The sequence below is a fragment of the Orcinus orca genome, chromosome 14 (assembly GCF_937001465.1).
Source record: "Orcinus orca chromosome 14, mOrcOrc1.1, whole genome shotgun sequence".
Lineage (NCBI taxonomy): Eukaryota > Metazoa > Chordata > Mammalia > Artiodactyla > Delphinidae > Orcinus > Orcinus orca.
In genome coordinates, this window is record NC_064572.1 from 14,396,430 (window position 1) to 14,412,891 (window position 16,462).

The 16,462-nt window shown below is 35.5% G+C and overlaps 1 protein-coding gene across 1 annotated transcript in view; it reads left to right on the forward strand.

Moving 5' to 3' along the window:
- Positions 1–16,462, forward strand: part of RYR2 (ryanodine receptor 2) — a 517,690-nt gene that overhangs the window by 158,246 nt on the left and 342,982 nt on the right. Inside the window, exons 15-16 of the mRNA XM_049697219.1 lie at positions 5,099–5,282; positions 7,636–7,771. Coding sequence (XP_049553176.1) covers positions 5,099–5,282; positions 7,636–7,771 — 320 coding nt within the window. The remainder of the gene's footprint in view (positions 1–5,098; positions 5,283–7,635; positions 7,772–16,462) is intronic.

Here is a 16,462-nt window from a genome sequence, read left to right on the forward strand (position 1 = left end):
TTATTTTTTTGAGGATTTGCATTTCCTGTGGGTAGTTTATCTTTATTCCCAAAGTGCTTCTTTTAACATTTCTTATGGTGTAGGTCTCCTGGAGATGGAAACTTTGGCGACTGTATATCTGAAAATGTCCTATTTTACCTTCATTTTAAGTGATTTTTTTTCTAGGTTTAACATTCTAAGCTGACTTTTTTTTTTCTTTTGGTTCATTGATTTTTCTTCTTATTGATGATTATATTTTATTCTTCTTTACCTATCTGGTCATTTTTGTTTAGTTGTCAGACATTGTAAATTTGTTGGGTACTGGATATTTTTGTCTTCCTGTCAATATTTTTGAGTTTTTCTGGGAGGCGGTTAAGTTACTTGGTTAAGTTTGATTCTTCTGGAATTTGCTTTTAGGATTTTTGGGGTGGGTGCAGATCCGTGTTAAATCTAGGGGTAATTATTCCCCACTCTTGAGGCAAGACCATCTGGTTACTCAACGTGATGCCCCATGAATTACAAGGGTTCCCAATCTGACTGATGGGAAGAGGCACCATTTCACATCCCGTGTGAGTATTGGTTACTATTTTCTCTAATTATTTCAGAAGGCTTTGTTCCCTGCCCTGGGTAGTTTTCTCACGTGTATGTGTTGATCAACCTTCTGCTGAATATTTGAGGGGGACCCTCTGTATTTCTCTAGAGTCCACTCCTGTGTAGCGGTCTCCTCTCTGGTACTGTGTCCTGCAAACTCTAGCAACCTTGGTCTCCCAGACTCTCAGCAATGTCTTCTCAACTCAGGGAGTCTTCTTTGCCTCGCCTGGGTTCCCATACCTGTGTCATAGCCTAGAAATTCTCCTAAAGCAAAGTGGAGCCATTGTAGGACTCACCTTGGTTGTTACCATATCTGTCCTTTATCTCTTGATGTCCAGTGTCTTGAAATGTGTTCTTCTCCAAATATTTTGTCTTGTGTTTTTTTTGGAGGGGGAGGAGGGTTGTTTCACTTTATCTTGGCTGAAAGCAACTCAGATGTAGTTGACACATGAAATTCGTATTTTGAGATGCGATTCCATGTTTCCCCTGGCAAATGTAGTCTAATCTTTGCTAGTTCTATATTGGTATTTTTTTTCTCCTTCAGATTTCTAATCACAAGCCCATCATCAAACTACCACCTTTTCCTGGTTATCCAGCATCTCCTTTTAAAAGTGTGTCTCTTTCCTGTGATCATGTAACAGATGCTATGGATGAAGATAATGAGTCTGTTTCTCTTTTTTACATTTAACTGACCTTAATTATGTATTAGTTTTTCAAAAATTAAATTTTAATTTAGCTTTATTTTTTTCTCTTTTCTTTCTAGAATACTCACCCGCTGGTTATATTATTGAATTCATCATTTTTATATATATTTCTATATATATGGATTTTACTTATGTGCTTGTTAATATTACTGAATTATTTGAATTCCTGAATTTATATAGCTTTAATATAGCTTAATGTAATTTAATATAGCTTCTTTAATATAGCTTAGAAACTTTGAAAAGTTTTACATAATTACAGAACATTGTAAAGGGTATGTTATTTTAAGTAACATAGTTTGATCCTTCTATCACATTCATAAAAGCACTAAAAGTATTTAAAACCTCAATATCTTTATAATATTTTAAAATATCCATATATTTTTCAAAGTAAATTTTTTTAGGTATTCATTTTATTAATGTAGATTTATATACTATTAAGAGACTCATTTAAAAAATGTAAACTCAGACCTTTCTTTTCTACTTCTTAGAGTGGAAGTTGAGATCGGTTTTGTTTTTGTTCATTTGTATTTTTCTTATGCAGTTTATTTTCTGTGACCCTTCTGGTCTCTCTCCCCAAGGTTAGGGTAGTGGTGGTGGTGGGGTGTGTGTGAGGGTGTGTGTGTGTTTGCATTTGTTTTCATGTATAGGGGAAAGGGTTCTATTTTTCTGCACTGTTAAAAAAAAAAAAAAAGGTCTAGCTTTTTTTCCTCCAGGTATATTAATAAATGTATTCTTTAAAAAAATTTTTTTTAGTTTTTGAATTTATTTTTTATACAGCAGGTTCTTATTAGTTATCCATTTTATACACATTAGTGAGTAAATGTATTCTTGAAGTAAATGGGATAAGGGAGGAATGTACGTTTGTAATGTGATTTAATCTTCAGATTATAAAATGTAGAGCTGGAATTCATGGCTTTAAGTTTTGTTGTGACATAGCACGCTTCTACCACCTTTGATTTCCCCTAATTATTTTTTGTCATTTTTTTGTCCTTGATAAATTAAGATGAAAAATGTCTCTTTATTGGAGAGTCCTAAAACTTAGAATCATTAACATTTTTTTAAACTTTTTATTTTATATTGGAATATAGCCAATTAACAATGTTGTGATAGTTTCAGGTGCACAGCAAAGTGACCCAACCACACATATACATGTATCCATTCTCCCTCAATCTCCCCTCCCATCCAGGCTGCCACATAACATTGAGCAGAGTTCCCTGTGCTGTACAGTAGGTCCTTGCTGGTTTTCCGTTTTAAATATAGCAGTGTGTACATGTCAATCCCAAACTCCCTAACTATCCCTTCCCCTCTGGTAACCATAAGTTCGTTCTCTAAGTCTGTGAATCTGTTTCTGTTTTGTAAATAAGTTCATCTGTATCGTTTCTTTTTTAGATTCCACATGTAAGGGATATCATTTATTTCTCTTTCTCTGTCTTATTTCACTCAGTATGACAATCTCTAGGTCCATCCATGTTGCTGGAAATGGCATTATTTCATTCTTTTTAATGGCTGAGTAATATTCCATTGCATATATGTACCACATCTTCTTTATCCATTCCTCTGTCGATGGACATTTAGGTTGCCTCCATGTCTTGGCTATTGTAAACTGTGCTGCAATGAACACTGGGGTGCATGTATCCTTTTGGACCATGTTTTTCTCTAGATATATGCCCAGGAGTGGGATTGCAGGGTCATATGGTAGTTCTACTTTTAGATTTTTAAGGAACCTCCATACTGTTCTCCATAGTGGCTGTACCAATTTACATTCCCACCAACAGTGTAGGAGGGTGCCCTTCTCTCCACACCCTTTCCAGCATTCATTGTGTGTGGATTTTTTCATGATAGCCATTTTGGCTGGTGTGAGGTGATATCTCATTGTAGTTTTGACTTGCATTTCTCTAATAATTAGCAATATTGAACATCTTTTCAGTATGCCTCTTGGCCATCTGTATGTCTTCTTTGGAGAAATATCTATTTCGGTCTTCTGCCCATTTTTTGATTGGGTTGTTTGTTTTGACGATATTAAGTCTCATGAGCTGTTGGTAAATTTTGGAGACTAATCCCGTGTCGGTCATATCATTTACAAATATTTTCTCCCAATCTGTGGGTTGTCTTTTCATTTTGTTTATGATTTCCTTAGCTGTGCAAAAGGTTTTGAGTTTAATTAGGTCCCATTTGTTTATTTTTTAAAATTTCCATTATGCTGGGAGACGGATTGAAAAAGATATGGCTGCAATATCATTAACATTTTTAAGAGTCTTGGATAGCATTTTTCTGACAAGAGGCTTCTCCTGGAAAGCAATTGAATGGTTACATTTCTGATAGCAGATATATTCAACCTAATAACCTAAAAACTGACATTTGCTATTATTTCTCTTTAGGTTTGAAAATGTAGATATTATATTTGAATTACTTTTGAATTTTATTTACTTTTGCATGATGGGATTTGAATTTGACTTTGTTATATTTATTATTCAACTAGAATTAATGGGTTAAAATGTTTAGAACAGCAATGTTACATTGCATATGAGTATTCATTTTAGAAAGGGAGAAATAATTTTCTTCTGACAAGTCCTTTCTGTTGCTTTTTGGGCATAGAAGGCCTTGTAGAGATGGCAAGACAAGGTAATCGATGAATTTCATTGATGTACTTGATTTGGAATTACAGGTAGAAACTTTAAGATAGTCATGCAGTTTTACTATTTGAACAGTTTATAAAGCTGAAGTATAATATTCCTAAATTATTAGTAATATTTATGTAAATGATATATTTTAATAGCATCATAAAGTTCAAAGATAAGCTAATTTTTCATTTATAAGGTTTTTATTGTTTTTTAAAATAAAAATTGTAATGCAGTCAGATAACTAGAAAGAAATATTTCCTTGGAATAAAATATTGCCATATAATTTTGCCAATGCAGAGGGCAGAAAAGGAAGTATAATATTTATGCATCAAATTTTGTCATGACTAATAGGAATGTTACTATATCAACTATAGTATAGGCATTTTCCCATTCTTTTATGGTATCTGTTGGGTAGTTTTTTACTGAGCTTTTTATTTTGGAATAATTTTGATTTACAAACATTATGCTTTAAAGTGTTTTTTTCCAGATACATACAAAGCTATGAGTTTTAAAATTCAGAGTCTCAGAAGACCAACAAATTAACACATTTACATGCCAGTCATATGCTTTTCTTTAAAGGTTAGAAAATGCAACTCGATGCTGTTTCTTAATCTACTTCTTAAATACATCTCTTTCAGACAATGGAAAAACATGTTAATATATTGTTTTCTGATTAATAAGTGAATTTTCTAAATTATTATCATTGGGATATATCTTTAAATTGGCAGGAATTAGGCAGGATGGCAGTGAGTGTCAGTGATAGCATAGCAGTTAACGGTGTTTATGCCAAAAACAAAACAAAACAGAACAAGTAAATGTCAGAATTATGAGCCTAGGAAATTGCATCTCAAATGGTGAAGTATATACTGTTTTATAGTAAAATGAAAATCAGTTGGTTTCTAAGTATTTAGACCATTGGTTTTGTAGGCATTGGTTCTCCAGATCCTTTAGATTTTCTTCTAGATGAGTTTCTCTTGATACTGATGTTTTAAATGTAGCATTATATATACTTGACGGAATAGAGCATTTCTCATTTGAATATATTCATTATTTTTGTTTGAGGAAAATTAGGGCCTTTCTTGTATGTTCCTTTTACAGGCATATAGGGAGAGAGAGTAAAGCTTTCAATCATCTATAGACTAAAAAAGAATAAAACAAAATTGTGAATCACTGATGTGGAGAAACATTTGTTATTTATTTTAGGGGCCTTGATGCTCTCAGCAAAAAAGCGAAGGCTTCCACTGTAGACTTACCTATAGAGTCTGTAAGTCTAAGTCTGCAGGACCTGATTGGCTACTTCCACCCACCAGATGAGCACTTAGAGCATGAAGATAAGCAGAACAGATTACGAGCTCTAAAAAATCGGCAGAATCTCTTCCAGGAAGAGGTGAGTTTCTACCAATGATCGTTTCTTTTCTGTCGTTGTCTTGGGGAAACAACTTCTTGGTGGGGAAGATTCTCTATCTATTTGACATCTGCATTTTGAGATATACATGAGCAGGTGTACTACTGTACAAGGGAACGAGGGAACCAGGCCTTGGGGGAATCCTGCAACGGTTTTTATTTCTCTCTCAGTAAGTATTAATTTTAAAAGATGACACTCTTTGCTTCTCTGGCAAAAGACGTTTTATTTTACTCTCTGCTCAGCTTCCACTCTGATCATTGTTGCACAGTAGTTTGCTTCATGCTCGTTATATAAAAACAGACTCTCAAAAGCGTCTAAATGGATACAGGCTTTGGAAAGTACAAGGGTTTTCGAAGTGTTCAGCAGGTTCCTTGGGGCTCCTTGGAAATGCTTCAGGATCCACTGGAGCTTTGGATTGGGGATGGAAGTTGCCTGGGAGAGGGCCACCTGGGAGGCAGGCTGCAGACTCCCTGCTTGGACAGAGCACCCCCATTTTTTCTTTTTGCATATATTAAGATTCTGTGTATGATTTTATTTTCCGGAAGTTCCCCTGCTAAAAAGAGCCCAAGTGCATATTTTATAGGCAGAATAACAGAAGGACCAAGTGACACATCTAATGGTCCTGATGCTAGTGTCCAAACTAGTACCATGTATTCAAGAATTTCCGTGGGAGGATGTCAGAGTTGAGCTGGCACATCAGGCCAGATCAGCAAGTCTTCCCATTCTTCTCAGTGCCCCCTGTATGTGGATTAATGCATTTTTCTGAGTGAAAGTATCTTTGTAAAAAGTACTTAAGAAAAAAGGTTAGTGGACATGGTTGAGTTCCCATAGTTCCTAAATCTATGTTCTTCTAGTTTTAAAACTGTTTCCTAATATTCCATCAAAAGCTGTTGAAACGTACATTAATTTTTGAGGATTTTTTTTCACTGTGTAGAAAAGAAATGACCTATCTAGAGCTCACAATGGCATGAAAGCACAGGAAATGTCAACATAAACCTATAATAGCAACATGGAATCGTTTATTGGGATCATTTCTTTTTGTACATGCCAAACTGTTAGGTATACTACACTTATTTAATATCTAGAAAAATAAAATGAAATATTGGGCTGTGAAATTTTGAAATATTGACTTGGATTAATGTTTTTCTCAATTTCTCATATAAGACAATCTGAATGGGAACCTAGAAATGTTCTTAGGGTCATAATGCCTCTTACATTCTTTGTGTGAAGTAAGTTAATTTAATTTGTCAACTCTTTATAGCTCTTCCTTTCATGGACTTTGCCTCATTTTGACAACCTTGATCTAGAAAGCATAATTTGAAAAGTAAAAGCATAATTAAAAGCATAATTTGAAAAGTAGACAGCTTCTTACAAAGTTCTGTAATGAATTTTTGATTTGCTTGAAAGATACGTTTTCATGAGCTTTTCTTTATTAATTTAGTATATCTTCAGTTTACTGTTAAAAAGGAATGATTGATGATGATGATGATGGTGTCCTCCCTAAAAGAAAGGATCTGCTCTTACGCTTTTGCAGGGTAGGGGAAAAAATCATTTTCCTCTACTCAGGTTCGTTGGTTGGGGCCCTGCAGTTCAGACCGACCAAAGACAGATGTACAAGAGAACAACAAATAGATTATTAATGTGTGCACCGTGTGTATACATGGGAGTACTCAGTGATGGGTAGCTCCAAGAAGTGGTTAGAACTCAGGTTTACATAGCATCTTAACACAAAGAATAATCAATTTGTAGGGAAGTGATAAGACGAAAGGAATTTTGAGCTTGGAGGGGCAACACATTGTGGGAAGGAAATATATGGGAGAAACTAGTGGACAGTAAGGGCTAGTTTGATGTGTAGATCAAACATCATCTCAAGCATCCTCCTGCCCTTCCTGGTGGAACAGAGAAGGGTAGGGAATTTTTCGTGTCCGCTTTTTCTCTACTGCCTTCAGCCCAAAATAATCCTTATGCCAAAGTGGCATATTTTGGGGTGGCACACTCTGAACCCTTTCACTTACGGCAGAATACTGTTACGATGGATTCATCATTCTACTATTAAGCCTGGCAAATGTAAGTATGAAGTACATATTTTTATATTGTTCTGCTTCTATTTGAGGATAGCACTCAGATGTAAAAACCACTCGAATCATTTCAAGAACATTTTATTTCACATGCAAGTGTGTTTCTTCCTGTCCTTTGAGTAAATGAGCTCAATGTTCTTTATGATTAACAGACTTACTTTGCGCCAGGCTTTTTTAAAAAAAAAAAACAACTTAGCATTTTTTTTTCCCTGTGAGCAGAATCGCAGTTTCTGATGGGGACTTTTCTACCCTTCCAGGGAATGATCAACCTTGTGCTCGAGTGTATAGACAGGCTGCACGTGTACAGCAGCGCTGCACACTTTGCGGATGTCGCTGGGAGAGAAGCAGGGGAATCTTGGAAATCGATTCTGAATTCTCTGTATGAGTTGCTGGGTAAGAAGTATGATGGGGCTTTCAAGGCACCCGACTTATGTCTATTTAACATGATCGTGTAACAGTTACAGCAGCTTTATAACATGCTTCTTAATTGAGGCTTTCAAGTTTTACTTTAGTTGCACTGAAGTCAGTGATGTTTAGTATTTAAACCCATCTCTGAGCGTGACAGGTGGCCAGAGCAGTAGTTTTGCCTTTGGTTAAAGGGGGCGAGTCATCTAGGGTGGAGATCTGTATCTGCAACTTCTAGGTAACTTGGCATATGCTCAGCAAAAATCGCAGTGGTATGATGCATTCCTGTTCACGCTTTGCAGACATTCATAAGGTTGTTGGATGGCTTCAGTGTGATGATGTACGTCAGAGGCTTAACATTAGCATATTATTCTTCTTCTTATCATATATGCCCACTTCTTTTGGATACTTACGTTGTCATCTTCTCCCTCGTTGATATAGTCATGCTTTCTTCTTCCACTTCTGTTTCTGTTCTTGTTGTTTCTGCCTTTTAAATATGTCTTAGAAAAGGAACTTTAGTTGGAACTGTTGGATATAGAAAGGAAAGTTCTGGATTAGCTGATAGAAGGCTGTAGCATCAAGATTATTGCAGATACACCCTCCTCTTGGTTTCCTCATCAGGAAGTGGAGGAACAAAGTTTCTTTCGTAGTTGCCTCCGGGCTGAAATGCTACATTCTGTTACTTCACCCATTCTTTGGACCCAGCATCACTCATACATTGGTAGCCTCCATCTCTGGTGCATAGACGGTGCTCAGCAGATGTTTGAGATGTAAACACCTGAGACCGTGTTGCTAGCTGGCTATTGTGAGGTTTCTGGTTAATCTCTGTGCTTCCACTTCTTTTCTCCACCAATCTTTATTTTAGACTCTGGGAAGCCCTCACACACTTCCTCATGCACTTTCATTGACTCTCTGATACTTGGTGTATAACTTGTTCTAGTCTTCGGAGTACTCAAGCCCCACGGCTGGTCTGTCCCTTCTTTTTCACCTGTGACTTCAGCCAATTTATCTCTAGTCATTCGGCATTATGTCCTGCCTGTCCTTACCTCCAATCCAGTACTATCCCTCCAGACTGTCTAGAATTATTTTATATCAGAGACTTGATGTACAGAAAATATATATTTCTATTGAAAATATATATTCTATATTAAGTATGTATGTATGTATACAGCATATATTTCTTAAGTATATGCATTTATTTCCTTAATTCTTTACATCCCATTTGATTAAGGAAGGATTTAAGGGAGCTATTACTTAAAATTGACATAATTAGGACCCCCTAGAACTCACATCATAATGGAAGATAGCATAATAACCATATATGTCACTAAGAGAGCACACAGTGATTTCAGGCAATGAATGCTTTGTGGCTTTTAAACTAATTTTTTCATGCAACGAAAGACATAAATTCTGAATGTACTTTCCACATGTATACACACACACACACACACACACACACACACACGCTTAACTTTAACACTTATAGTTTCACACTGCTATTCCTCAGAGGGTTTTTGTTAATCCCCTATCCCCGTGTATGTGTGTGTGCATGCGAGTATGTATGTGTGTGTTTATATATGTATTTTATATATATATATATATATATATGAGGCAAAACACTTGAGATATATATATACATACATATATATATATATCTCTTCAGAAAAGCTTCCTTTTCTCTTTTATCTGTTTTCTCAAATATCTTTCCTCTTAATTGCTTGTATAGTCTCCTGAAGGGGCATCCTTGGTAACAGAGACTGCTTGGAGTCCAATGGACCTGGGTTTTGATAGAAACTTTATCCATTCATCAAAGATTAATTGAGTGTCTGCTAGGGGATATGCCGTAATCTGGGCAATGAGGTGCAGTTGTTAGCAGGATGTAGTCCCTGCTCTCATGAAGCTTATGGTTGAGTAAGAAAGACAGGTGGTATAAATAGCAAAGCTAGCCACAGTGCTATACAGTTATTGCCTCAACCATCTCAGTACATGTTACTGTTAAATCATGTTAGTAAGTGATTAGTAAAAGACTGATAAATTTGACTACATGAAAATTAAAACTTTTAGGATAAATAATATCATTATAAAATAAAAAACAGATGGGAATTTTGTAAAATATTCAATCTATATGAAAGACAAAGGCCTAGTTTGTGTAATATACAGAGTTTTCATAAATGTATAAGAAAAGGGAATATCGCCTAATAGAAAAACAGACAACAGATGGCAATGGGTAGTTCACAGAACAATTAATAAAATAATAAAAGATTCTCAACATGGCAAATAAAGAAATGGAAATTAAACTAATAAGTAGAGATCATATTTCACTTATTAGATTGGCACAGACAAAAAAATGGTAATACCCATCATTGGTGAAAATGTTGCGAAGCATCTTCTTGGTGGGAGTATAAACTGATGAAATTCAAAAAAACCAAACAAACCTTGGTCAACAATACACGTAAAACTTTAAATGAATATATCCTTTTACTCTCAGAATTTCTACTTTAAGAAGTGTATTCTAGGGATATATTTGTGCAACTGTGGAAAGGATGTCCACTGAAAAATTGTTTATAAGTAGCATAAAATTGAAAACAATTTTTCTATCAACAGGGGATTGGTTACATAAGTAATAGTATACCTATAGAGTGTAAAACTGTGTTTTTGAAAATTGAGATAAGTATACCATTGGAAAAACTGTATGAAACAGGCTCGGTTTCTGGTCTTTTTAGTATGACAATCTAGGATATGGGGTTAAGGGGAAAAAAAAAGCAAGATGCTTACTGTATGCATAGATAGATTCCAGCTGCATAAAATTAAAAGTATTCAGAGACATATACATTCTTGTATATATACTGGACATTTCTGAAAGGATGCACAGAAAGCTGTTAGGTGGCTGCTTCTTGGGGGAGAGATCTTTTATTTTTCTGTGTGTTCTAATGAACATTTACTCTTAACCTATTTACATGTATTACTTTTAGAATTAAAAAAATAGGTAACAGAAATGTGTAATGCTAGATAATTGATAACGAAAGGAAAAGTTAATATATTCATTGCAGTTGAGTTAAAAAATAGAATGTGTCAGCACATAGAAAGAGAATCTTTTTCAATATATACATGGTAGTTTTAATAATGGTTGTTTCAGGTGAATAGAATTATGAGAGATTTTGTGGCTTGAATGTTCCTTTGACCACTCTTGGTAATCTGTTTTTATTGTAGTGAGCACTGATTTCATGCTCAGGAAAAAAATAGTGAATAAAATCTTATGTTGACTGAAGGACCATCTGACACCAGTAGTTTTTATTGAAGTGGGTGTAATCATAAGATAGGTAGACATGTATACGTAAGTGTATATTTCACCTTGGCTGGAGAAGTCTCAGATCGGCAGTACTTGGAGTTCAATGTGATATTTATATCTCATTGTCCCTCTTTACTCACCTATCAGAAAGTTTGCTCCAAGTATCATTAACTTCAAATTTATTAAGCCTCCTCCCGATTCTTGCAAAAAGGTAGACAGTAGGTTCTTTCATGAGGTTATGTGTGAAATAAACCTTCTTCTTTTACTTCAGCAGGTTTATTTAGCATGGAGAGAAAAGGGAGAAGGTGGGAATGATAATCTGTAACAATTTAAAAATTTGACGTGGATATAGTTAATATGTGTTTAAGTGGAGAAGGACAAAGGCAGACTTATGAGCCTGCCATCTGGAAGACCTAAGGATCTCATAGACACCGATGTTCATAGTTTGAAACGCATCGCTGAGGCATGCTTTCATACATCTTTTCTGACATCCACACAATTAATCTACAGGAGGCTTGCGAGCCAGGATGATTTTCTAAAGATGTCCCGAGAAATGCTCTTTGGCAAATTCTCCCTATGATTACTCATGTTATGAAAATTCGAAGTATGAAACAAACAGGATAGACCGCTACTCTTTTAGGATGGGAGAAGTTACCAGTTTCTGAGTCCTTAATAGAATTGGCACGAGACAGATTAACAGGAGAAAAAGAAATAGATTTTAATTCATGCCCGTGGAGGTCATAGAAATGAGACCTAAGAAGTGGCCAGAGCAGGCAGCTTCTATACCTTTTAGACAAAGAAACAATAAATTTGTGAGGAATTGACAGGACAAAGAAACTTGGGTTTTGAGTGCCCAACTAATGAAGAATCTAAGCAGAGTTTGGGCTTTGGGTTGTCAATTAGAGAAGTAACAGGGTTTGTTTACAAAGGCTTCTTGACCCAGACTCCCTGTTTGTGGTGGTAAACTTGTCCTTATACCTCCAGATGCAGGAAGTGTAAATGAATCTTTCATGTGAGAGATTTATTTCCTGCTTTCAGGGAGACAGAAAGGAGGGTCAGAGTGTCCCTCTTGCTTTGGCCATTTCTTAAGTAGCTTTAATTCAAAATACTCAATATGCTATAGAGGCACATTTTGGGGCAGCCTACTCTGGGAACCCACAGACTACACTCTTAAATTCTTCAACAACATTCTGAGGGTTTTTTTTTTTGTTTTTGTTTTTTATGGTTTTCAAGATTTAGAAGTGTTCACTTGTCCATCTGAATATTATAAATACCTTTCTGGATTATAGTTCTGTTGCCTCCTCATTTGTCTGTGCTGTTTAAGGCCTATTCACTTAGTATCTCTAGGCTTTGAAAGTAAACTCCAACAAGAAACATAGTTTTATTTCCTGTGTGTCTCCAGCACCTAGAACAGTGCCTGATACAAAGCAGGTAATCAGTATTTGTTGAATAAATTTTAAAAGTGAGTGTTATCTTGGAAGTCCTTCTATCTCAGTCCATCTGCAATTTTCTGATTCTGTTAGTATTTTGAGAAATTTTGAGTCAGAGTTTAAAAGACAAAAGCATGAAGACATGGGGATGTTATGATACTAGTAAGAAATACAGAATAGACAATTTTTAACAGTAATGATTTTTCAATTAAGTGCCTATATTACTTGCATTTCGTATTCTGATAGATAAAAGTTTAAGGATTTAATGAGTTACTCAACACCAAAAGAAGTTTGGTTCACTGAACTAGCACTTCCATCATATATGCGCTTAGTTCAAAATTTGTTTATAGTATTTAAATTGGGACTTGCCTGTGATGCAGTGGTTAAGAATCCGCCTGCCAACGCAGGAGACACGGGTTCGAGTCCTGGTCCGGGAAGATCCCACATGCTGTAGAGCAGCTAAGCCTGTGCGCGACAACCACGGAGCCTGTGCTCTAGAGCCTGCGAGCCACAACTACTGAGCCCACGCACCACAACTACTGAAGCCCATGCGCCTAGAACCTGTGCTCCACAACAAGAGAAGCCACCGCAATGAGAAGCCCGTGCACCACATCGAAGAGTAACCCCTGCTCACCACAACTAAAGAAAGCCCTGCATGCAGCAGTGAAGACCCAATGCGGCCATAAATAAGTTTATTTAAAAAGTATATAAATAAATTTTGCACTTAAGACCGATGTTATTCCGTAAGAGACTGGATACTATTTATTAAGAAATAACATACCTTCGAAGTTTCAGGCAATGTGCAAAAGTGTAATAAGACAGAGCGTCAGTTCTAAAGGAGCTTAGAATATGCTAGAAAAAGACCTGCAAACCATTGTGTTATATTCACACTTTATTCAAGCTTATATTTGCAGGGCCAACCATAGTGCCTGATGCATTAACGTTAATATTTCTTAAATAAATGAGGAAAAATAGTATGGCGGGTGAAAGGTCTTAACTTTCTTCCAGGCCAATTAGGCAGCAATAACAGAGTATTTTAAGGTATAGCATGCATGAAACGACATTTGTCTTAAGTTTGTTTCTGTACATTGAGGTACAATGTAAAGTTGCCATTGTTCTTTGGCCATGAGAGTGGCGCTCCGAGCCATCTGATAGCTACTACCACTGTCAGTATTAATGGCATTGTTTTCCTTTCTCTTTTTAAAAAGAGAGTAACTTTATTGTGTCCTTTAACTTAAAAATGAATACATCTTCATGATAAAAAAACTTAGATAATTGACCAAAAAAAGAAGGTAGAAACGACTTTTAAATGTAACCACCCATTTTGGTGTATAACCTTTAAAAAATATTTCTTTGACTCTAAATATAACATTAAGTACATGTAAAACATTTCACACACCCACGTACATACATAAACAATAGCAAATCCCTGCTAGTGGACATTAGCTGTGGCCTGATCCCCTGAAGGTTTAGTTGACTTTGGTCCACGTTCCAGTTTCATGGACTGGGGCGGACTTAAGATTTCCCTTTGATGTCTGTACACTTAGGGGCATTATTTGGTTACACTGTCTCCCACTTGCATGCTTCTTCCTTATTATCTGATGTTTCTCTGAGGTTACATAATATCTTGCTGCAGACCGTCACCTCCTCACTGGTTCGTACAAACTTCCATTCTTATCTAGCCTTTGTGAGTTATTTGTTTGCTTGTTTATTTATTTTACAGAATTTATTGTGGCTTCAGAGGGTCCCTGTGCAGAATCGTATCACAGAGGGTGACCCTTTTTCCTCCCAGCTCCATTCATTCCTTCCCCCCACCCCCCATTTTCGAATAAGAAAATTTCCCCTTTTGACCCGGGGAGAGCTCTCCCACCCTTATCAATGTTCCTCAAGGTCTGTTTCTATCCCAGCAACTTATCATGATCTATTTCTCAAAAAGCTCTCATTCTCTAAGAAATATTCTAAAAAACTCAATTTCTCCATTCTGTGCACGTGCATATCGAGTATATACATTTACTTCACCAAAATGGGATCGCAGTCTCAGTATTCTTTTATAGCATTTGTTTCCACTGACTTCTGTACTGTGGACATCTTTCCTCGGCAGTGACTGTAAAGCTTCATCAGGCTTTAGTGGATGTACTCCACCCTACTGAAGGGATGTGTCATCATTTATTTAGCCCACACTCAAGCTGTTTCCAGTGCTTTGCTATTATAAATAGTGTTAGAATGAGCTTTCTTGTGTTTCTCTGTATATTTTTCCATTACTTTAGAAACTCAGCTGATTTTTTCATGGGTAACTTACTGAATTATAATAAGTCACACACTCTGTTTATTTGGGAAACATACTCTGCACGTGCACACACATGCACACACACATTCATAATGCTCAGGAGGCATTCTGTTTGACTGAGTTCAATTTTCTTTTGATTAGAAGTACATACAGAGTCTATTGAGATCATCTGTTTCATGTGACTTATTACAGATTTCCTAATACATTTCTGTCTCACTGGAGTATTGAAGCCCCACTTGAGTTAATGCTAATGCACTGCTGAATATGGTTTGTAAATACCATCCTTGTTTAAGACTTTGGGATCTGCTTTCATAGGTAAGAGTTCCCTCTAGTTTTCCTTTAGTTAAAAATTTTTTATTGGAGTCTCGTTGATTTAAAATGTTGTGTTAGTTTCTGCTGTACAGCAAAGCGAATCAGTTATACATATACATATATCCCCTCTTTTTAAGATTCTTTTCCCATTCCCTCTAGTTTTCTTATATGCATACTGTCTTTGGTAGGCACTGATATCAAAGTTATACTGTCTTTGTAAAAAAGTAGGGAGGTTTTCTTTCTTTACTTTGGAACAGTTTATTATAGAAATGACTTAATTCTTGAATGTAAAAAAAAAGGTTTTGGACTTTGACATACTTCTCAATATTACTCGTGGTTTGTTACTCTATTTAGATTTTCTTCTTTGGTCAATTCTGGTGAAAAAAGATATATTTGGAGGCCATCCTCTTTCCTAAATGTTCAAAAATTCCAGTACAGAGATATATAAAGTGGCTGTGTTTATAATTCCTTTTTCTTCTTAACTTTGTTCTTTTTCTCTTTTCTTCTTGATTAATGTCGTTGGTATTTAGCTTATATTTAAAAAAAACTCAATTTCTAAAAAACTCAATTTCTCCATTGACCATATTGATCATATTTCAATTTATTACATAGATCACTTCTACTATTTCTAACATATTAATTTCTGCTTTTATTGCTCTCTGTTTTTCCTATTCTACTAATATTTTTGACATTCTTTTTGTATGTTTTGAAAGGAGTGTTTAGTTAACATTTTTCACCCTGTTACTTAGCGATTAAAGTGTTTAGTTTATTTTTCCTTAAGTACAGTTTTGACCATCGACCATTGATTGTATAAGGTAGCATTGCTATTTTTGATGTTTACTAGATATTCTAAAATTGTGGTATTGATTTCCTCATTGACTAAAAAATTATTTAGGAGAGAGTTTAAATTCTTATGTAGGTTTTATTTTTGTTTCTGCTTTTCTTACTAATTTCATATTTCGTTACATTGTTGTCAGAGAACATAGTCTGTACACCATTTCTGTTTGTAGTAAGTTTAATGAAGTTTTCTTTGTGGCTTACTGTATGATTTTCTTAAACGTTCCATGGTTTATTAAAAGGGTTTATTTGTGTGTTATTAGTTTCTTCAAGAATTACCTTATCTCTAACATTTGACCTCTAGAAAATAGTTAATATCTTTTATTTTAAAAACCAGAAGTCAAAATTAAAGGAGTGGGTTAAATTTTAAACAAATGAAACTACAAAGGTTCAAAAACTTCACCGTATACTTCCCCCAGTTGCTGCTGTTCTACAGATGTTCCTACAGGTTAAAATTAGAAGTCCCACTGAGCATATAGGACTCCTCATTCCTTTACTACACCTCATCCTTGACACACTTGTCC